Below are 23,971 nucleotides of genomic sequence, written 5' to 3' on the forward strand. Positions count from 1 at the left end.
TCCCTTGATGAGATTTAAAAAGGGGAAGAACCCACTTCACAAAAATATCCATAGGAGCACTTTTTGTGGTGGTTAAGAATTGAAATCAAAGAGATGCCCATCAATTTGGAAATGACTGAACAAGTTGTGGTCTATAACTATCATGGAATACTGTTGTGCTATAAGAAATAAGCAGGCAGATTTCAGAAAAATCTGAAAAGACTTACATGGACTTATGCTGAGTGAGATGAGCAAAACTAGAAGAACATTGTACACAGTAACAGCGGCATTATTTGATGATCAACTGTGATAGACTTACGTCTTCTCAAAAATACAATGAACTAAGACAATTCCAAAAGACAAGTGATGGAAAGTACCATCCACATCCAGAGGAAAGAACTGTGAAGTCTGATCAAAGCGTGCTATTTTCACTTTTTTAAAATTTTTTTGTTTTTTCTTTCTCTTTTTTTTCTTTCCCTTTTGTTCTGATTCTTCTTTTACAATATGACTAATAAGGAAGTATGTCTAACAAGATTGCACATGTATAATGTGAATCAGAATGCTTGCTGTCTTGGAGGGCTGAGGGAAGAGGAGGAAAAAACTGGAACTCAAAATCATACAAAAATTATATTGAAAACTACTTTTATATGTAATTTGAAATAATAAAATACTATTTTAAAAAATAACATATGTTGGCAAAAGAAGTTTTGAAACTGATGAAATCACATCTGCACCAGAAAAATGGAAATATACATGTAGATATGTAAAAATGTATGTACATATATGTATATATATATATTTTTTAAGTTGAAACAGTTAAGATAATAGTTACACATAATTTTTTCATGATATGTTAGGAAGATCTCAACTTAGTGTTTCAGGGAGTTGTCCAAAGCATGTTCAGGTTAACTGGGGCTTTCAGTCTGAAAATGTCAAGGATTAGGACTTACTAAGGTCCTTCTGATTCTGCAAACATCTTATTTCTACTCTATGAATTTAGTAGTAAAGTATTAAATAAATGGATGACCAACAAATTGTTGATCAAACCAAGTAACAAAATGTGGCAGCTAACTGCCCCTCTCTTCACCCCAACTGCCCTCACTATTGCAGCTTTGTTGTGACTTTGAGACCAGTCCCAAGTCATATGAGTAACAGGTCAGGACAGTCAGGCATTTAGGATTCATATCGTTGTGAAAGTGTCCATTCGAACCAGATCACTGAAAAATGATGGCAGATCTCCACTTAAGAGCAGATGGTTTGTCAATTTTCCTCTTCCCAGTCTGCTGCTTCAGAGTAAAAGAAAGTTAATGAGTGAACAATAGTACAATGTTTCTTGTCAAAACAGTAAGACTAACAAAGGACATAGAACACTGAAAATCAAAAAGCATACTGATAAAGAAGAAAAAAGGAGATTTTTCTTAAAAAATAGAAATAGCAGAACATTGGGAGGAAATCTTACATTCTTTGTTTGCATTAATGGTAGGAGAAACTTACTTTTTTTTCTTTTTTTCTTTTTTCTTTTTTTAATGAAGCATTGGATTAAAGTGACTGCCCAAGGTCAGACTAGTATCAAATGTTTTAGGTTGTATTTGAACTCAGATCCTCCTGAGTGCAGAGCCCATGCTCTAATCTGCTGTACCACCTAATTGCCACCAAGAAACTAATTTTTTAAAGTTTAAAGGAAATGGAGAATTCAGCATTTACCTGGGAAAACCTATCATTATTTAATAACAATACTGATCTTGGTATCAGAGTCCCCAGGCTTGAACCTAGTAACAATGCTTGCAGTAACAAATCATTTAATCTACCTAAATTGCAGTTCTTCCATCCATAAAAATAGAGATAATACTAATATGGGAATGTTTAAGATATTGTACATATATAACCTATATCAGATCATTTGTTGTCTTGGGAAGGGGAAGGATGGAACATTAGGAACTGAAAATTTCACAAAAATGAATGTTGAAAACTATCTTTACATATAATTGGGGAAAATGATATTGTGATTAAAAATTTTAAATGAAGATGATAATATATTTGTATTACCTAACTTACAGGGGAAAGCAGTAATTAAAAATGAAAGCTCTACTTGTGTGTTGTTTAATGTGTGAACAAGTTAGTGCTGATGAAGTTTTTAAAAGTCAACAATTTTTTCCTTGTAGCCAGCACACCTAAATTTCCCAGAGAGCAAAATGAGTTACTTTACTTTTCATTTGTCTATTTCAATTAGGCTGTATTTAATAGCTTTTTCTCTCTTTGAATCAACTTGAGTTTTGAGCTAAAAGAATCAGTTCCTAATGCTCAAGGAAACCACTAACAACTACAAATAAATTCACTTAGGAGAAAATGTACACCTCAATCCTAGCAAAAAAGGATTAAAATGCAATGATAATAATGGAGTGAAAGGGCTAGGATGGTAAAGAAAGTTTTAAAATTCAGCCAGAATTGAGGAAAGAAAAAGATCAAAACAAATGTCATGGAAAAGGAATGACATCTTCACCCAAATTACTAAGAACAAAAGCCCTTAGAAATATTCAAATTGACATTAGATCAGTCGTCATGCTTGACCTCAAATTCTGATTTTGCAGTGCAAACTTGAAGAGATCTTTGAAGTACTGAATTATTACCAACTTCAAAAGGAACCTGGCATGTAAAGTAGACTCATGGGGGAAACCTGGCTTGAAGATAAAGGGAGAATTGGCAGGTTCATGGTCATTAATTATATGATAATAATCTCAGGGTAGGGTTTTCAAATTCAAAAATATCAAACAATTCAGAGGACTATAAGCGCAGTGAGATCAAGATGCCCTGACTGGACATAAAACAAGGGGACCTGTCATATTTAATTCTCTTTGGGAATAAAACAAGTCAACAAATTTGGTCTACTCCCAGTTTTTTGTTCAGATAGGTGGCATAGAGGAGTCAGGAAGACTGAGCTGTGTGACCCTGTTGGAGGTGTTCTGCATTTGCATTTATTCCTTAGGAGAGAATTGTTTTTATTTCACTCATTTCTGACTCTCTGGTGACAACATTTAGGGTTTTCTTGGCAAAGAAAATGGCTTGCCATTTTTTCAGCTTAGGAAACTGAGGTAAACCAGAATCAAGTGACTTGCCTAGGGTCACATAGCTAAGTGTCTGAGGCCAGATTTGAACTTATGAAGGTGAGTTTTCCTAACTTCAGGCCAGACATTTCTGTTCACTTTGAAACCTAGCTGCCAGTGTGACCCTGGGCAAGTTATTTAACCTCTTTAGGCCTCAGTTTCCTCATCTGTGAAAAGGGGGGTGACAACAATACTTGCCTCTCAGAATTGTTGTGAGGATAAAAATGAAATAATGTTTGTAAATACTTTGAAAATCTAAAGGTGCTAATTAAGCCCTAGCAATTATTGCTTTAAATCTATTCTCAAAATGAATTATCTGAGAAAGCACTTTAAAAAAAAAATCTTAAAGCTCAAAAAGTAAGAAAAAGGAGGAGAAGGGGGGTATAAATTACAAAGGAAAAATACAGTCTCTTCCTATTAATAACAAATTGAGTAAAGAAACAAAGTGTCTGCCTATGTTGAATCTATTAGCAGATAGAACATTGTTTTTATAAAACTTCTTTATTCATAGAAAATATTTTCTAAAACTCCTTAAAAAGGAACAATACAAATATGCAGAAGAGGGGTAAATAAAATGATATTAATGGTCAATGACTTTTCAAATGACAATCAACATATAAAACATTTTTAGCCATGAGTATGAGAGGTCCCTTGTTGAATCATCTCTATTCTCTCTGGCTCCATATTATTTATTGTGGGAGGCAATTTGGCAGGAGAAATGATTTTCTCCACTCCTAGTTTTTCAGCTTCCTCCCAAGTGTTGGTCAAAGGTTTCCCGAGAGTTTCGGGGAGCATCAGCGTTAACATTCCGGTCAGAAAGGCCATAATACCAACCAGCAACTAGAAGAGATAAAATAAATCAGCAAGTCATCAACAAATCATTCTAGAGGGTTTTAATAAATGCCTACCATGTGCCAGACATGTGCTAAGCACCAATAAAGTTTAAAAAGGATGAAAAGGTGTTTTCAAAAGCAAATAAAAAGAGCATTTTGGAATTTATATCAGAAGAAGGCGAATATGCTGTCCTACTTTGCTATGATTTTTACAACTATGAGAAAATCTTTACTTCAGATTTCTGAGGAGGGGGTTCTAAGGATCTGAAAACTTTGGGGGCCACTATTGTTTACACTAGGGGGCAGTGTGAAACCATTTACCTACAGATGTTCAGAGTAGATTGTGACATTTCAGCTCAAACTGATCATTAAAATAGAAATCTGACTTGATATATTAATAATTTACATTTATAGATTATTTTAACATTCCTCATCCCTCCAATATCCCCAGTTTCAAATTTTAAAAAAAACTGATAGCTTCAAGAAAAGAACATTATATATTGATTGGGGAGATGGGAACAGGATTCCCTAATTCCTAAAAATGAAACATTTTTTAATGATCTGGTTGAGTTAAATTAGGAGGATAAAGGTAGAACTGAAATGTGAGACTTAAGAGAAACATACTATACTGAGCATTCTAGGTGTACAGAGCACTGTTTTTGCTGGGAAGTGAAGGTTCATGCTCCTTTACTATTAAGGAGCAGGACTGCACCTGTGATTTTATTGGTACCCCCCCCAAGGGAAGACCCCTCATTCTGTACAGAGCAGTCAAATGAAGTACAGACTTGCTTAGAACAGTAGTGTTTAATTCAAATAGAAACCCATCCCTGAAGGCATATGCATATTCTTGACCCACAAGTTAAAATTATCTATGTTTTACTGCATTTTTATTTCACTAAATATTTCCCAATAACATTTTGTGATACCCAGGAGTATCACAGATTGCATATTTGACATCTCTGACAAAGAGCACTGAGAGGTTAAATGAATTAACCAATATCACACAGACATGTGAATCATGGCAAGACTTCAATCCAGGTCTGTCCTGTCAACAAAACCAGCTCTACATCCAATTAAGTCATACTACCATTCTATTTATGATTATTTAAAATATTGATGGATATTGACAATTATTTAAAATAGGCCAGGTCCTACCATGAAATTCTTTTCTCGTGGTAAACATGGAACTTATCTGTTTAACCTGTTTTCTTTTGGCTCCGTGTTTATGTCCTTCCCCCAATCCCTAGCATGGAGGGGGATCTGGGAGCCATATAGACCAATCCTCACAACTGGTGAGGCTCAGAGCTGTTAAATGACTTATCTAAGGAAACACAATCAACATCAGATGGAGGGTGCCAGAGACTTGCAGTGAGAGAAAGGCAGGTGAGGCAGAGCTGAGCCTCATCTCTGATTGCTCATCCCTGCCCTTTCCTGACTTCCAGCCTCACACTTACTAGCTGTGTGACATTGGGCAAGTCATTTAACCCTGATTGCCTCATAGCCAATGTTCCCTCCAGTCATTCATATCTGGTCATTTTACCCAGATGGCTCTGAAGGAATAAGTGAGGCTGATGACTTAGCACAGCACTCCTTCATTCTTTTCCAATTCACATGCTTGTCATGGCATCACCTCCTTGATTTCATGATCTTCTTCAAGAATAAAGACAAACATCACCCAGCTTTTTCACAAGAGCCCTGTTATGTACAGAGTTCACAGAATAGGAAACATTTATGAGACTTAAGAGATATTTATGAGATAAATTATTTAAAATTCAAAAAATCAAGAAGTCTTTCAGTACTTTCTTCCCCCACACCTAAATATAATTTAATGATTTTTTTCATTGTTTAACAATAGATTGGAAGTGCCTATTCTTTCAGGCCTAATGAAGAAACTACTGCCTCCCTGGGTCTTATGACAGCCACACAAAACCTTCATGAGAAATTTTTAATTATTATTGAACAAATCACACTTAAAAAATAAAAACAAAGCATCAAACCTAAGTTATTTGAGTTGCATTTACTGGTCCAAGAAAGCATGCTCAATTACATAAAGAAAAAGATATTGTTTAAAAATATTTTTTGACTATATCAGAGTGCTTGCCATTTTGGGAAGAAGAAAGGGAAGGAAAAGAAAGGAAAAGGTATTGTTCAAAAAATATATTAGGCTGACTACATCAGACTGCTTGCCAACTTGAGAAATGTGGAAGGGAAGGGAGAAAAGGTATTGCTCAGAAATATATTAGGTACAAGAAATCATCCAAAAAACTACTGGAAACAGTTAGCAATTTTAGCAAAGTTGCTGGTTATAAAATAAACCCTCATAAATCCTCAACTTTTCTATATATGTCTAGCAGGATACAGCAGGAAGAGCTAGAAAGAGAAATCCCATTCAATGTAACCTCAGACAATATAAAATACCTGGGAGTCTATTTGCCAAGGCAGACTCAAACTTTTTGAAAACAATTATAAAACACTTCTCATACAAATTAAATCAGATTTAAATAACTGGGCAAACATCAACTGCTCATAGATAGGTCAAGCTAATATAATAAAAATGACAATTCTACCAAAACTAAACTACCTGTTTAGTGCCCTGCCAATCAAAATTTCAAAAAATTACTTTAATGAGTTAGAAAAAGTTGTAAGTAAATTCATATGGAGAAATAAAAAGTCAAGAATTACCAGGAATTTAAGGGAAAAAAGTGCAAAAGAAGGGGGCTTAGCCCTACCTGATCTAAAATTATATTATAAAACATTAGTCAAAAAACTGTTCATTATTGGCTAAGAAATAGAGTGGTGGACCAGTGAAATAGACTGGGAACAACAGCAGGAAATGATTATAGTAATCTGCTATCTGATAAACCCAAAGAGTCCAGCTATTGGGATAAAAATTCTCTCTTTGATAAAAACTGCTGGGAAAATTGGAAGCTAGTATGGAAGAAACTTAGATTAAACCAACACCTCATACCCTTTACCAAGCTAAGATCCAAGTAGTTACAGGATTTAGACATAAAAAACAATACTATAAGAAAATTAGAAGATCAAGGACTAGTTTACCTGTCAGATCTATGGAAAGGAGAGCAGTTTATGACTAAGGAAGAGATGGAGAACATCACCAGAAACAAATTAGATGATTTCGATTGCATTAAATTAAAAAGGTTTTGCACAGATAAAACCACTGTAACCAAGATTAAAAGAAATGTAGTAAATTGGGAAACAATCTTTACAACTAATGATTCTGACAAAGGACTCATTTCTAAAATATACAGAGAAGTAACTCATATTTTAAAAAAAAAAGGCATTCCCCAATTGAAAACGGTCAAAGGACATGCAAAGGCAATTTACAGATGAGGAGATCAAAGGAATCCATAGCCATATGAAAAATTGCTCTAAATCATAAATTATTAGAGAAATGCCAATTAAAGCTTCTCTGAGGTACTACCTCATACCTCTCAGACTGACTAATTGACCAAAAAGGATAATGATCATTGTTGGAAGGGATTTGGGAAATCTGGGACACTATTACATTGTTTGTGAAGCATCCAACATTTCTGGAGAGACATTTGGACCTACGCCCAAAGAGCAACAAAAATGAGCACACCCTTTGATCCAGCAATACCACTACTGGGTCTGTACCCTGAAGAGATGATGAAAAAGGGCAAAAAGCATCAACTGTACAAAAATATTCATAGCAGCCCTGTTTGTGGTGGCAAAGAACTGGAAATCAAGTAAATGTCCTTCAATTGGGGAATGGCTTAGCAAAGTGTGGTATATGTCTGTCATGGAACACTATTGTTCTATTAGAAACCAGGAGGGATGGGAATTCAGGGAAGCCTGGAGGGATTTGCATTAAATGATGCTGAGATGAGCAGAACCAGAAAAACACTGTACACCGTAACAGCAACATGGGGGTGATGTTCAACCTTGATGGACTTGATTGTTCCATCAGTGCAACAACCAGGGACAATTTGGGGCTGTCTGCAATGGAGAATACCATCTGTATCCAGAGAAAGAGCTGTGGAGTTTGAACAAAGTTCAAGTACTATTCCCTTTAATTTAGGGGGGGAAAAAACAGGTATCTTATTTTCTGATCTTGTTATCTCGTATACTTTTTGTTTCTTCCTTAAGGATGTGATTTCTCTCTCATCACACTCAATTTGGATCAATGTACAACTAGGAAACAAAATAAAGACTGGCAGATTGCTTTCTGTGGGGTGGGGAGTAAGATTGGGAGAAAAATTGTAAAACTCAAATAAAATCTTTATTAAAAAATACCTATATATTAGGTTCACTATATAAGACTGCTTGCTATCTTGGGAAAGGGGAGAGATGGGAGGGAAAAAATTAAAACTCAAAAATATTATAAAATGAATATTGAAAACTATCAGTACAAATAATTGGAAAAAATAAATTACTATTTATAAATCTATATGTGTATATATTCACATATGTATATATACATGGATAGATGATAGATAGATAGATAGATAGATAGATAGATAGATAGATAGATAGATAGATAGATAGTTGGATAGATGATAGATAGATAGATTTAGTTAGCTAGGAGATTTCCCCTTCCCTCCAAGCTTCCAAAAACACCTATTTTATTCAAATATAGGCTAACCTTAGAATGTTATCTGATTGGAAGGAAAAATAATATACCTGCATACATATTTCCATATGTATATAGAGGGATAGAGACTGGACAGGTGATTTGGTATGGGAAACGTGTATATCAAGAAAACTACCTACAATAATGAAAGTCAGGAGCTTCTCTGCAATTTTAGTACTGTAAAATAATTAATTATAAACACACAACTTTTAAAATTAATTGATGTAGAGTAAAGCCTATAATTTTCAATGAATAGAGTACTGTTTTTAATGAAGGATCCATTTGAATTTAAGAATCTTGAGAAATCTCTCCTTGTACACAAAGCCAGCACATATAGCAATCAGATTTCTCTGATACCAAGTGTAAATAAGCAACTGCCATTAATACCTGGTTATCAAGAAAAATTGAATAAAATAAGAATATGTCAAAAGTCTTGATTCTCCAGCACACACTTGGCCAGGTCTTGTAGTTTCTACACCACTCCCAACCTGGTGGCAGCTGCAGGAACATATGAGAGTGCTCTGCTTCTGCTTTTCTATGGTGAGATTTTGCAGTGTTGGGCCAAGTGAAAAAATATTCATGTGAGACTAGATATGAACTCAGAAAGATGAATCTTCCTGACTTCAAGACCAGCACTCTTGGGTCAGGAAGACCTGAGTTCAAATTCAGTCTCAGTCACATGATACTTACTAGCTGTGTGACCTTGGGCAAGTCACTCAACCCTGATTGTCTTGCTAAAAAAAAAGAAAAGAAACAAGATCAATTCTGAAATTCCATTTTTTTTTAAATTGCTTACTTTCAATTATTGAGAGCTCACTTCTTTCTTAGGAAAAAAAAGCTACACCATTCATTCCTCTATTGTTTTTCAGTGGTGTCTTAACTCTTTGTGACCCCATTTGGAATTTTCTTGGCAAAGATATTGAAATGATTTACCTTTCCTTTTCCAGATCTTTTTTCCCCTTCTTCAGCTCTTTTTCCAGATGAGGAAACTGAAGCTAATAGAGTTAAGCAACTTGCCCAGGGTCACACAGCTCGTGTCACATGTCTGAGGCCAGTTTTGAATTCAAGTGCTAACTCCAGAGCTGGTCCTTTATCACCTTCGCCACCTAGCAAGCTCAAACTTTTAATTTTTTTAGAACAGCAAATTGATGCCTCTCCCTGGAAAGGAGGGGACCTGGTCAAGGACACAAAGGTACCATAAGGCTTTACTGAAATTGAGGCTGAGTTGGAATGGAGTCAAATGGAGGCCAAATTTCAAAAATCCAGACTTTTAGAATTGGAAGGGTTCACAGAGAACTCTTTGGTCAATTCCCATACTTTACAGAGAAAGAAATAAACTGGATTAATGTCAGAGCCAGTTCTCCTGACTTCCAATCCTACTTTTTAAGCAACATTGTTCATATAGAGTTACGCTGGCACAGAGAACTTATCCTTCCAATAGAGCAGTGATTGGTCTAATGATAAATGACAAGCAGATAAGCAGTAAGAGGAACCATCAATTCTTCCACACAAACCCTTGGCCCAAATTACCCTGTTTCCTCTTCCTAATGGAAAATTTCAGCAGTTTAAGAGGTCAAAGCTTCAAACAAAAGAAATCCCAGAGATGGGGGTGGGGGAGATGCATATCCAGGAAGAAATGGGTCTTCATGGACTTCCCTTGCCTTTCCTCACCTAAAGTGCTCCTACTACTCCCCACTATCTATTCCCCTAGTCTGGGGCAGACCTTGATGCACTGATAGAAAACTAAGTAAATATCTTTTACTCCCTCAATTAACTCAGTCCCTATCTTCTGAAGGACTAATGACTTTCAAATGTTCCTCTTAACTCCCCATAATTTTCACCTGACCCCTCTACTACTCAGATAACTCATTATATCTACCACTATAGAACAAGAACAATCAGAGAGACACGAATTACAACAATTTTGAGGCTCTACTTCATACCTATTGGACTAGCAAAGATGACAAAAGAGAAAAATGACAAATGTGGGAGGGATTGTGGGGAAACGGGCACAATATCAATTACTAATCATCAATGTTCAATTACTCTCTTCTCTGTCGGTTTTTTGGTACTACTCTCTCCTGGTTTTCCTCCAACCTACCCAACTGGTCCTTCTAAGTTTCCTTTGCTGGATTTTTATCCAAGTCATTTATCAACAACCAAGCCATTTTGCCAAGGTTTTGTCCTGTACCTTTTCTCTTCTCCTTCTATTCTGTTTTATTTGGTGAACGTGTGCCCTCCCATGGAGTCAATGACATTTCTATGCAGATGATTCTTAGTTCTTATATAGCCCTAACCTCCAGTCTCACATCTCCAACTTCTTTTTTTTTTTTAGGGTTTTTTTTCCAAGGCAAATGGGGTTAAAGTTGCTTGCCTAAGGCCACACAGCTAGGTAATTATTAAGTGTCTGACACCGGATTTGAACCCAGGTACTCCTGACTCTAGGGCTGGTACTTTATCCACTACGCCACCTTAGCCGCCCCATCTCCAACTTCTTAATAGACATCTTAAACTAGATGTTGCACAGACATTTTAAATTCAACATATCTAAAAATGAAATTCATTATTTTCCCATCCTCACCTCTCTCAAACTTCCCTATTTTTATTAAGGGTAACTGCATCCTCCCAGTTATCCAGGCTCACAACCTAAATGCCATTCTTATCACTCTCTCTCTCTCACCCCCACCCCATAATCTGTTGCCAAGTTCTACTGATTCTACTTTTGAAATCTCTCTTATATACATGCTTTTGTCTCCTCTGACTCCTCAGATTCTTGTCACCTCATAACTAAACTATTTCAATAGTCTTCAGATTGACCACCCTTCCTTGAGTCTCTACCTGTTCCTCTTCATTCTCTATTGGGTTATTAAACTAATCTTCCTAAAGCACAGGTCTGACAATGTTACCATAACCCCCATTCAAAAATATTCTAGCAGCTTCCTTTTACTTCAAAGATTAAATATTTCAGTTAGATGGCATAGGAGATAGAGTGCCAGAGCTGGAGTCAGGAAGATCTGAGTTCAAATATGACCTTAGACCCTGGACAAGTTACAGCCCTCTTTGTCTGTTTCCTCGTTGGTAAATGAGCTGGAGAAGTAAATGACAAACCACTCCAGTATATTTGTCAAGAAAACCTCAAATGGGGTCACAAAGGGTTGGAAATAACTGAACAATAACAGCAAAACTGCACTCAGATTTTGGGACACCTTATCTAAAAATCCTTTGTTTAATGTTACCTTTAATAACCCAATTCCCTTCTACTTTTCTAATCTTCTAACACATTACTCCCCTCCACTAAATATTCTGTCCAAAGATACAGACCTTGCTATTTCTTCCACACAACTTCACCCCCACTCAGAACATTTTCACCACCTGGAATCCTCTCCAGCCTCATCCCCATCTCCTAGTTTCCTAAGGCTTCCTTCAAGTAGCAACTAAAATCTCAGGTTCTGCAATTCCTGCCCTCACCTCATGCTATATTTTATCAAAAACTTTCTCAATTTTGAGTGACAAAATTACAGTCTTCTTATTTTTCTCTTGCCAAAAATAATATTTATCCTTTGTTTTCAAAGAGGACCATATCATGACTTGAATATTATGTTTACTATAGTGAAGGGAGTGCTATACAAAGCTATCCCCCTCACTTGCCTTTTCCAGAACCATTTCACTCCTTGCTAATAAGATTTCTTACATGAATCATTCTAATAATCATACTAATAATCTATCTTTGCACTCCAGTTATAAATACTTCTTGGTCATGCTGGTTAATATTTTATGTTCTGTTGAATTCTATTTTGGGACATTTTAATATCTTTGAATTAATATTAATTAATCATAGAGGTCCATCATTTTCTCTATTAGCCTTGTCTTGTTAGGCTTAGTGATCAAAACCAAATTAGCCTTGCTAAAAAGGAATAGTCTAACAACTTTCTCTCCATACTGAAATAATGTCTATATATATCAAAGCATAGGACTGATTTTTTTTCTTTAAGACTTTAATAACATTTTCATGTGAATCTGTCTGAACTCCATACCTTTTTTTTACAAGACAGCCCTATACCAATTTCTACTCAGATACTTTCATTTATATTTTTAACTTTTTGTTGGGTAAAAAATTCATGGGATAAAATCACTAACAGCTATGATGCCAAGGCACTACGAGCTAGCTACATGGGAAAGAAGTTCTCATTTAAGGATAACTGTGTTTCTGGTCATGAGAAATTGGGGTCAATCGTTCTAAGGAAATGGAGTCCCATGAAATTCAGGCCAGAATTCAGGGTTTGGAGAGTTATGATGATGTTCCAGAAGAAGATGACATGACTATTTTAATGCATTTATTTTTGTATATGAATAAATGAATAAATGTAGATTTTCATACATAAAAAGACATTCCTTAAAAATATACCCTAATATGTCTTTTGGAGCAAAAATTAATATATGATCCGGTCTATATGTGTGTGTGTGTTATGTATGTAAAAAGGGAATTAGTGGCTTGGGAAAAGGCACAAAAAATGATAGAAAAAATGATACCTTAAGAAAACAGAAATGACCTATAGATACTCTAACTATATATATATATATATATATACTCTTTCTAGCTAATAAATGAGAAAATTCATATGACTTATCAACATATATTTCTATATACTCTTTCCATCTATATGTAGTCTATATGTACTCTTTCTAACTAATAAATGAGAAAGTTCATATGAGTTATAGGTATAATCTTCCCATGCAGGAATAGAAACAGTTCAACATAATTTAGTCCCTTAAGAGTTCCCTTTCTGGTTTATTTTTTTATGTTTCCCTTGAGTCTCATATTGGAAGGCCAAATTTTCTATTCTGCTCTGATCTTTTCATAAAGAAAGTTGGAGAGTTCCCTACTTCATTGAATGTCTGTCATTTTCTCAGAAAGAATATGCTCAGTTTTGTGGGGTAGTTGATTTTTGGTTGTAATACTACAATCCAAACTCTTTTGTCTTCTGGAACATTATATTCCTAGTCCTCTGATCTCTTAATGTAGAAGCTGCTAAATCTCATGTTATACTTATTGTGGCTCCATGATATTCGAATTGCTTCTTTCTGGCTGCTTACAATATTTTCTCCTTGATCTCCTTGATGATCCCTTATCAAATCATTTCTCTTCCCTATTTTTTCTCTACCTACCTTACTTGATTTTCAAAATCCTTTTTGGTCTCATCCATGACCTAAGACCAATTCTTTGGATTAAGGGACTTTGATTTTGTTATCTTCCTCTATGGATATGTTTTGATCTTCCTTGTCACCAAAGAAACTTTCTATAGCCAATTTGTTTTTGTCTGTTGTTTGCTCATTTCCCCTAGTCTATGACTTGATTTTAACTTGTTGTTAAATTAGAGCTCTGCTTCCAGGGCAGAGGGCACACTGTTCCAAGTTTTGGGGGTTTTGCAACTGTTTTCAGAAATATTTCTAGGAACCTGAAAGTTTTTAGTTCTTCCAAGGTTGATGTGATCTAGGAAGGAGGTTTTTACTACTCTTCTGACTAGTCTCCAATCATCATTAGCTACACCCAGTGCCAGCAGAGAGTTCCCTATAATTTCTTTCTGACCTCTTGTCTGAACCCCTCACTGTCTCTAGACTAAGAACTCCCAAACTCTATATTACACTGTGGCCAGTTTCCACCTTACAGACCTCTCCTGCTGATCTGCTAAGTTGTCCTAGACTGGAAAAATGTTTCACTTGGACCTTTTGTTGGCTCTGCCAAAATTTGATTTGGAGAATTATTTTAAAGTTGTTTGGAGGATGATGTTGAGAGACTTCAGCTACATTTCTGCCTGTATTCTGCCATCTTGATTTCACTCCCATCAAATATGTTTAGTACTCTGATGCAATTTGTATTTTCTTTCTTATTTGTCCTTCTTTATATTTGCCCTATTCGGATAGTGAGGTTCTGAAATCTCTCACTATTATTGATTTTATTTTTTGATATTTCTTCTTATAATAAAACTTTGTTTTTCTTTATGAATTTACTGCATAATTAATAGGTACAGGGGGCAGCTAGGTGGTGCAGTGGATAGAGCACTGGTCCTGGAGTCAGGAGGACCTGAGTTCAAATCCCTTACTAATTACCTAGCTGTGTGACCTTGGCAAGTCACTTAACCCCATTGCCTTAGAAAAAGAAAAAATATATAAAAAAGAATTGATAGGTACATTAATATTTTAAATTAATCTCTCTTGTTTAGATAGATTCTTTTAGTATAATAGTATCTTTTGTTATCTTTTCTAATACTTTCTGGTTAAAATTTAACTTTGATATTTCCCGTGCCATTCTTGTTTTTTGTGTTGTAATGGCATAGCAAATTTTATAAGAACTTTCATATCAAATTCAAAGGGCTTTAATTTAAATGGAAAGCAACATATTGTCAAATTCTATTTTCTGTTATTTTATGACTCATTCTTTTATTTAAGAATTCAGACCTGTAGCATTATAATTGTTAAATTTTTCTTTTCTTCTGTCATTCTGTTTCCTCGTCATACATTGAAAAGCAATTCAATAAACTTTTCTTGTTAGTAATAATCTAAATTGAATTAAAAATGGTGAAATCAAAATTTCTACTTTATCCTGGTAACTAGAATAATGAAGCTTTAAGAGAAGCTTTCCATTTTCCTTGGGAATTTATACTTATTTTATTTTTTATTTTTTCCTTTGCTTATATGTAACAGTTACACTTTCATTAACATCTATTTCTTCTAAATTTCAGAAGTATTAATTAGTTAAACTTTTTATGTTTTGCATTTGGAGGTTAATTATTTAAAGACTTCAATGAAGTTTTTGAATAATGTCTAAAAATAAGTCTTTAAAAATTAAGTTAAATTCCCCAATACATTTTATTTTTGTATATACTATATTTTTATCATCAACACACATCTTTCTTGAGAATTCTAAAATTGATGTTCCTTCCTATAATTGTTTCTTTTGGAAACTTACAAGGCTTTTTTCTTTTTTCTTTTTCTTTTTTCTTTTCATTATAAATTGGATTCAAACCCTAATTCTTCCACTTTATATTATATGATATTGGTCACATTATTTTATTTTATTTTATTTTATTTTATTTCTCTGAGCCAGTTTTTTCATGTGTTAAATGTTAGGGGAGGAGGGTATTTGACTGAATATCTGCTGAGGTTTTTTTTTTTCCTAGTCTTAAATATATATGATCTTTTTATCTCAACTGGAAGAATTAAATATTGTCATTTTCTTTGCAGGGCAACTAGATGGATAGAGTACCAGGTCTGAAGTCAGAAAGACTCATTTTCCTGAATTAAAATATGGCCTCAGTCCCTTATATGTGACCCTGAACCCTTCGTAGTATATTTGCCAGGAAAATGCCAAATGGGGTCATGAAGAATTGGATATGACTGAAATGTCTGAACAACAATTTTCTTTGTCAGAGTTACGTGGATCCTTTCTATTTATATTCTATTTATATTTAGTCATTAGTCTGTTCATTCTGAAAAGTTTTATTGAACAACTTCCTAGAACATATTATTTTTTTTGTTTTTCTAAATATGGAGTGATATCAGTAATTCTAAAGTCTTAACCTATTAACTTTAATCATTTGAATCTGAATATTTTACAGTTTTTTTAAATAATTTGATAATTTGATGAGTTTATCTTCCATTAGTCCTGTGAAGTCCACAGTTGTTTTATTTTTATTTATTTTATTTGTATAATATTATTATCTGTTTTATTTATTGACAATAATAAACTGTGGTTAGCTTTCTCATTGAGTTTTAGCTTTTTCAGGTATGTTCTCCATTCCAAATATTATTTCCCTCTAAACTTTTTTTAAAAGTATCCTTTGGGGCACCTAGGTGGCTAAGTGGATAGAGCACCAGCCCTGGAGTCATGAGTACCTGAGTTCAAATCCGGCCTCAGACACTTAATAATTACCTAGCTGTGTGGCCTTGGGCAAGCCACTTAATCCTGTTGCCTTGCAAAAACTTTAAAAAAAAAGAAGTATACCTTGATTCTAGGTTCAGTTCCTACCTACAAAAATTCCAATTTGAGGGATACTGAAAGGCTAGCTTGCTTCAAAATGCCTTCCTCACCAGCCTAAAATTCATACCACTCTGACTCTGCTGGGTTAGACAAAAGCAGTAGAGTTATTTCCAGAAAGTTCTAATTTAAAAAAAAATTCTTCAGAACAAGCACTTCTTGGCACATTAACCAATGTGTGGATCTGCTTATCAGATAATAATATTTAAGAACTTGGACCCTGAAGGGTCCAGAGATTGGTTTCAATGATAGTGGCCAAATTCATAGTCTTGGGTGATAAAAGTAAAGGATGAGGACATCTCACCATAGAAGAATTTGTTCTGTCTAAGATGTGACAAAAGATGAGGAAGGCAATGGATAGAGGGAGGTGAGAAAGATCTAATTCACTCAGTTTGCCTAGAATCAACCCTGTTTCCAGATCTAATGAATTGATAAGAAGAAGATTGTTTCAAAAATATACACAATGAATATTGTTGTTGAGTCATTTCAGTCATATCTAACTCTCTATGACACTATTTAAGGCTTCTTGACAAAGATCCTCAAGTGGTTTGCAATTTCCTTCTCTAATTCATTTTACAGATGTGGAACTCAAGCAAACAGGGTCACACAACTAGTAAGTGTCTGAGACCACATTTGAATTCAGATCCTCCTGTCTCCGGGCATTTTACCACCTTCCTGCCCCACACAATGATCATAATAATGTTAATATTAAGAACTCGAAAAGGAATTAAAACTTAAATGATTGTAATAGTCAAATTTTGGCTCAAAAAATAGATAATGAAAGCTACTTGCCTCTTAGCAGAGTGGTGAGGAGCTATAGAGGAAGCATGCTACATATGTTTTCAAAGGAAGCCATTGTCTCATTTTTACTCATCTATTTTTCTTACAAGAGAAGATTTAATTTCAGAGGACAGGGGGTACTGTCTACATCTGAAAATGGTTGTGATAGGCAAACAAGACACCAATAGCACTTTTTCAAAAAAAGGAAAAGATGTGATCATTTCTAGAAGTAACAAAAGAGAATCATTTTAAAAAAACAAGTATTTTTCTTAAATACTATCAACTGTTAGTTATCTTACTGATTACTATGGCTAAATTCTAAATTAGTGTTATCATGAAAATGCTATTAATTAATACCTGTGGCATGAAGATCCACACACTTGTGAGATAAACGCAGAAAGGTGCAATCACGCTTCCTATACGGCACATCATACTACCACTTCCTACAGCAAGGGACCTAAAATTTTTAAGAAATATTGAAAAAGCAATAGTACCGAAAGTAAATAACAGATACAAGACAGAAAACTAAATATTTATGGTATTTGATTTGAACATTTGCTGCAGTTTCATAAGTGGAAGGAGTGCTTCCCTCAACCCACAGTTCATGACCCACTCAATACCTTCACAAAAGGTTGTTTAGGAATTTCTGTGTTCATAAATAGTTATCACCTGGTGACCAACCTTCTGACAATGAGCCATTCAGAACCTAGCCAGCCTGGGCCATGGTCTGGAGACCCACAAGAGTCCCATGCTGGAAGTGTCTCTGGTTGTCAGAACTCACACACCATTGGTTTAGCATCATTGAACCCAAAGAACCCTTTGGCAGAAGTCTAATAAAATAATAAATAATTTTTAAAAATAATAAAAATATTAGATTAATTCAATCCAGTAATTTTTTATAACATAAAGAAGTTTCTTTTTAAATGAATTTTCACTCCTCAATAAACAGTACTGTTTCACAAATTCAGTTGTTCACCATTTGGCATTTTCTTGAAGTGGGATGTAGATCTTGTTGAAAAGAGACCCCCACTCTTCTAAAATTCATACCTGACTGCCATTCTAATAGAAATTCATAAATGATGGTTGATATTGGTGGACATGGTACCTTGAAGCTTGCAAACATCATCATAGGATATTGGACATTAAAACTAGAAGAGGCCCAAGAAAATTGATGGTTAAAGTTCTTTAGACCTATGTATAACTTCAAAAAGTAATTTTTAAAATAAATGTTTCAAAGTAATTATTTTTTTAATTTTTCAGTGTCACTGAACCATAACCAGCTAGCATAGTGCCAAGTATGTAGTAAGTGCTTAATAAATGTTTATTGGTTGATCGATAAACACAATCTTAAAGTAACAATATACCAGAACTTCTTTTACCTTAGACTTCTATTTATTTAGGATCCAATTAAACAAATGAAACCTAACTGTGATGTCCACTAAAGTTCCTTTCTCTAATGTCTCATTGTGGAGTGAAGGTGAAATTGGGTTCTCTGCAACCTTACAAGTGAAAACATTGGCATGCCCTACTGAGTGGTTTATTAACTAAAAAGCTTGTGAGTTTAGGTCTGGCAATTTGGATGATTGTCATCTTTTAACATTTGGCAACAAGCCCAGTGAAATTCACAGAGGCTCTTCACCAGGTTGGTTAGGGTGGGGAAAACAACAAAATTTTAGTCATATTAAATTACAAAGCTCACCTTCTGAGGCATAGAGGAGAGTCACTATCTGCATCAGGGAAGGCAGTAACCACCATCAAGTCACATAAACTTTGAAATATCAGGAAAATAGGAAGATAACTGAACAACTCTTACCTTATGAATGTTGGATACAGTTCTGCTGTATACAGGTAAATGAGGCCAAATGCAATACCAATGGCAAATTTTCCTGCCATATTTGCCAAAACATTCAAAACACTGCAGTGCTATGGAAACAATGCAAATGTTTCATTCTAAGGAGTTTGCAATGTACTTTTGACTAATTATCTTCTTGGAAGCCCTGAAAGATAAGTGCTACAGGTATTGATCTGCCATTCTATAAATGAAAAAACCAACAGAGAACCCATTTCACATTACAGCATTAGAGCCAGGACTCTAATCCAAGGATCTCCTAACTCCCATTTCAACATGTTGTTTCTTCCTTAAAACGCCTCTCTCTTTTTCTGTTCCTTCGTTATTTCCACTGTCACCACCCCAGTGGTGCCTAGAACCTAGAGGCAGAAAGTGAAATGGATGGAAGGCCATAACAGGAGTCAAAAAGACCTCACTTCAAAACTACTTCAAACACTTAATAACTGTTACCTTAGACAAGTCACTTAACTTCTATTTGCCTAATAATAGCTCCTTCTCAACCTTGAAGGACAAAGTCTTTTAGGTTTCCTGTTACTTTCAAGACCAAATAATTAAGGTTCTCCCCTTCTTGTTCCCTGTGACTCTTCCTAGCCCTTTTATGTGCTCTATATTCCAACCAAATTAGATCACTACCTATTCTACTTTGAGATATTTCTATCTCACCTCTGCCATCACTCAGAGCTGCAATAAATTCAGTCCTCCAAATTTGCCTCTTGGAAGCTTTATCTTGATTCAAGGCTCAGTATAAGAATGATTTCCTATTTTGGTAACTTTGTCTCTTACCCCGGGGATTATTATTTCTCATTTCGTTGAACAGAATATCTTATATTTATGTATCATCTATGGACATGATTTGACCAACAGAGGAGAAGTTCTTTGAGGGAAGGAACTGTTTCAGTTTTTTCTTTGTATTCCCAGTTTCTGGCGCTTCATAAATATTTTTAGTTGAAAGAATTTCAGTTCTATTATAAATAGAATTTATATTTAAGTTTCAAGGAATTTGGTTTTCAAAAGAGTATAGATTATTATTAGATCTATTAGTCAATCTATCTACTATTAGATCTTGCTATATCATATATACGTGGGGGGGGGGGTGTATTGTCTGAGACCAGATTTAAACTCAGGTCTTCCTGATTCCAGGACCATATATCATATAGTTCTAATGTCCAATGACTACAGACACTATTTCTTGATGAGCACAGCAGTTATCACTAAAATATTCCCAGTCCCTTGACAATATCTCTTGTTGAATAAGGAAAAGAAAGCTTATGCTTATAAAGCCACTTTACCTCTAATTCAGTATATGCAACAGGAAAATAAGCATTTAATAGGGTCCACTGTGTGACTAACACAATCCTAGGTGCATTATGAGTATTATTCATTTAATCTTCACAACAATTCTATGAGAGAGGTTATTATTACCCATTCTATATTTACCATTTTACAGTTGAAGAAATTAATGAAAAAAGATAAAGTGACTTGTCCAGGGTCACATAGCCAAAAAATGTCTAAGTCTAAATTTTAACTAAGGTCTTCCTAACTCCAGAGTCTATTCAAATGGTAGGCTCATTTTTTTAAAAATAGTATTAAAGACAATGGTTTTCTAAGTGTGAGATATGAGTTTCCCCTAGAGAAACCATGAAATTTTGGATGCTATGCTATTTCATCAGAAAGAAAATATACAAATAATGTAATATAAATTTTACTTAGACAATATGTATAGTCTGTGGTTTTAAAAAAAATAAACTAAACACACATAATATATGTAATGCATTTACCTCTAAATATACCATGGCAAAGAACTCAGCTCTTACAGAAAGAGAATGGTGTCTATGATACCCAGTTCTCCTTCAGTGCCAACTGAAATATTCAGTGTGCCTTGACTCCTCCCAGCAAAAGGATACTGAGTCTTTAACTAAGAAAAGTTGGAAAAAACATTGACACAGGATAACAAATAACCCACCTGGGGAATCAGCATAATCATGGCACATATTAGGGAACTTGCAATAAGAAATGGTATCAGAGTATTTCTTCTTCCAACTTTGTCCATACCAACACAAGCAATAACATAAGCAGGGAGTTCCACTGCACCTGTCAATGGAAAATATAGCAAAATGGAGGGTAAGATAAGGATAGCTAGGTGGCTCAGTGGAGATGCTATCAGATCTAGAGTCAGAAAGATCAGAATTTAAATTCAGCTTTAGACACTAACAAGCTATGTGACCCTAGACAAGTCATCTACTCCTGTTTGCCTCAGTTTCCTCATCTGTAAAATGAGCTGGAGAAGGAAATGATAAACCACTCTAGCATCTTTGCCAAGAAAACTCCAAATGGAGGTGACAAATAGCCAGAAATGACTTAAATGACTGAACAATAACAAGGGCGAGAAGATAGGCCTTTAGTTGTGAAAAAGAGGAAAGAAATTGAGGTTTCCATCCCTGTGTAGAGAAGCAAAATGATATAGTAGGAAGAATTCTAGATTTGGTGTCAAGGTACCAGGATTCAAATCTTGCTACCTAACACTGTCTGACTAACCTTACTACATTCTCTGTCTCACCTTGGACAAGTTATTCTCTCTGGACTTCTCTTTCTTAATATGGAAGTGAATGGATGAACCTAGATAAACTATAAGGTTCCTCTCAGCTCTAACTCCTATGACTAACATATAATGAAAAATTATTCTGAATCTATTTTTAACTGTATTCATTCATTTAGACCATTGACCACAGGCCAATGGCTTTTTCTGACCTTTTGCAAACTGATTATAGAATAATAACCACATCCTTAGAAAAGACATCCCCTGAACTTACAGATGTTCTGCCTATAATTTAACAAAGATTATAAATAAGGATAGCCTTTTCATGGGAAAATAAATTCTGGCTACAAAACAAATCCTTTAATACCAGGGTCCCAAGTGAATTTTTCCAAAAAGACTCCTCCTCTCTCCCTCATCCCTCCTGCCCAATACCACAAAAAAATGGAAAAAAAAGAAAAGAATCTTCACTGGCACTGCCACAAGAAGTGGAGCCACCAAGCAATGTAATTTGTCTGGAAGCTAGCTTATAAATGCTTCTTAACAGTTTTGGTGGCACAATAGTTGGAGTACCAGTTCTAGAATCAGGAAGATTCATCTTTCTCATTTCAAATCTGACCTCAGAAACTTCCTAGCTATGTGATCCTAGATAAATCATTTAACTGAATTTGCCTCAGTTTCTTCACCTGTAAAATGGGTTGAAGAAGGAAATAGTAAACCATTCCAGAATCTTTGCTAAGAAACCCCCAAATGGGGTCACAAAGAGTAGGGCACAACTGAAACAACTGAGCAATAGCAATACAGCATCAAGGTATCATAAGCTCCCATTTTGCAGAAGAAAAAATTAATTCAAAAATTTTGACTCTTCCAAGGTCATAAATGTAGGATATGAGGAATCAAATTTGGCTTTTCTTACTCCTTGCTCAGACTTCTTTGCCTTCCTAATACTATGTCAAAGAAAGAGAAGTTTTACCAAAGGCATTGAGTTTATTAAATACAAGAATTTCTAGGCAATAAAGTTAACCAAACACTGGAATACTTCACCAAGGATTTTTACTGAGACCCTTTCTTCAATGGTCTTCTGAGGTATGACTGTTTAATAAAAATAGTTAACATTTATATAGCAATTTAAGTTTTCCAAAGTACTTTACTAATATCTTACTTTATCTTCATAATAACCCTGGGATCTGGATTCTATTATTAGCCTCATTTTGTAGAAGAGGAAACTGAGGCTGAGACAGATTAAGTGATATTCCCTGGGTCACATACCTAACATTTGAGGTTGATTTGACTTTAAGTCTTCTTAACTTCAGGTCAGTGCTCCAACCATTGTGTTGAAAGAGATACATTTTGAAATATATATAATGTAAAAACACAAGTGTTGTTGCTCTTTAAAATAAAGGCAATGGGAGAGGGAAAGGGAGGAAAAGGAAGAGAGGGTAAAGAAGAGGAGAGGGTGATAGATAATATAATCTAGGCTACCTTATACTGTAATTATTTGTGTACAGGTCTTAGCCCTCATTTCAGAATGCCAAACTAGATGTTAAATACCACAGTGATTAATAATTACAGAAGAATATTAGTTGAACAAATGAATAATACTATTTTTATCACTCTGAAAAAAATTGCTGCAAAAAAAATTCCTTAGTGGCAAAAGTTTAACATTCTGTCCTAAACAAAAAGACTGATACTTTGTTTTTTGTTACAAGTGGTGATATTTTAAGTGAGAAGGTAATAGAGAAAATCCTTTATTAAGTACCTACTAGGTAGCAGACATAGTTATATACTTTTCAAATATTAACACATGTTATCCTCACAACAACTCTGGGAAGGAGGTGTCATTACAATTCACTTTTTCAAATAAGGAAACTAAGGCAGAGAGAGGTTAAGGCTGTATTCATGGTGCAACCTTGCAGCCTCTAAGAACCTTCCTAGTGGGATAGGGAAGAATATATGCAGAAAAAAACTGTGACATAAAAATAAGAAAATGTTTAGAGAACAGTAGGTACCCTTCAGCTTTTTTTTAGTGAAAAATAATAGACTTTCTAGAGGAGAAGATCCTCCTTCTTTCACAGGTACAACCCATTTATCCCTTGGACAGCACAAGTTCTGTTAGTCTCAGAGGTTCTCCTAGCTGCAAAACAATGTGTTGAGGAACTGATAATCATTCTGATGTCATGTGAAGATGAGATCAGAGAAGATGGGAGTAATGAGTGTTAAAGAGCTTAAGAAAAATTATTGATAAGTCT

The 23,971-nt window shown here is 34.9% G+C and overlaps 1 protein-coding gene across 1 annotated transcript in view; it reads right to left on the bottom strand.

Annotated features, from left to right (window-relative positions):
* Positions 1-3,520: 3,520 nt before the first annotated feature.
* Positions 3,521-23,971, bottom strand: part of LOC141487805 (solute carrier family 22 member 16-like) — a 59,435-nt gene continuing 38,984 nt past the window's right edge. Inside the window, exons 5-8 of the mRNA XM_074187351.1 lie at positions 21,153-21,280; positions 19,154-19,263; positions 17,698-17,797; positions 3,521-3,920 (exon numbers count right to left, since the gene is read on the bottom strand). Coding sequence (XP_074043452.1) covers positions 3,708-3,920; positions 17,698-17,797; positions 19,154-19,263; positions 21,153-21,280 — 551 coding nt within the window. The 3' untranslated portion in view covers positions 3,521-3,707. The remainder of the gene's footprint in view (positions 3,921-17,697; positions 17,798-19,153; positions 19,264-21,152; positions 21,281-23,971) is intronic.

Source organism: Macrotis lagotis, chromosome 5, assembly GCF_037893015.1.
Source record: "Macrotis lagotis isolate mMagLag1 chromosome 5, bilby.v1.9.chrom.fasta, whole genome shotgun sequence".
Lineage (NCBI taxonomy): Eukaryota > Metazoa > Chordata > Mammalia > Peramelemorphia > Peramelidae > Macrotis > Macrotis lagotis.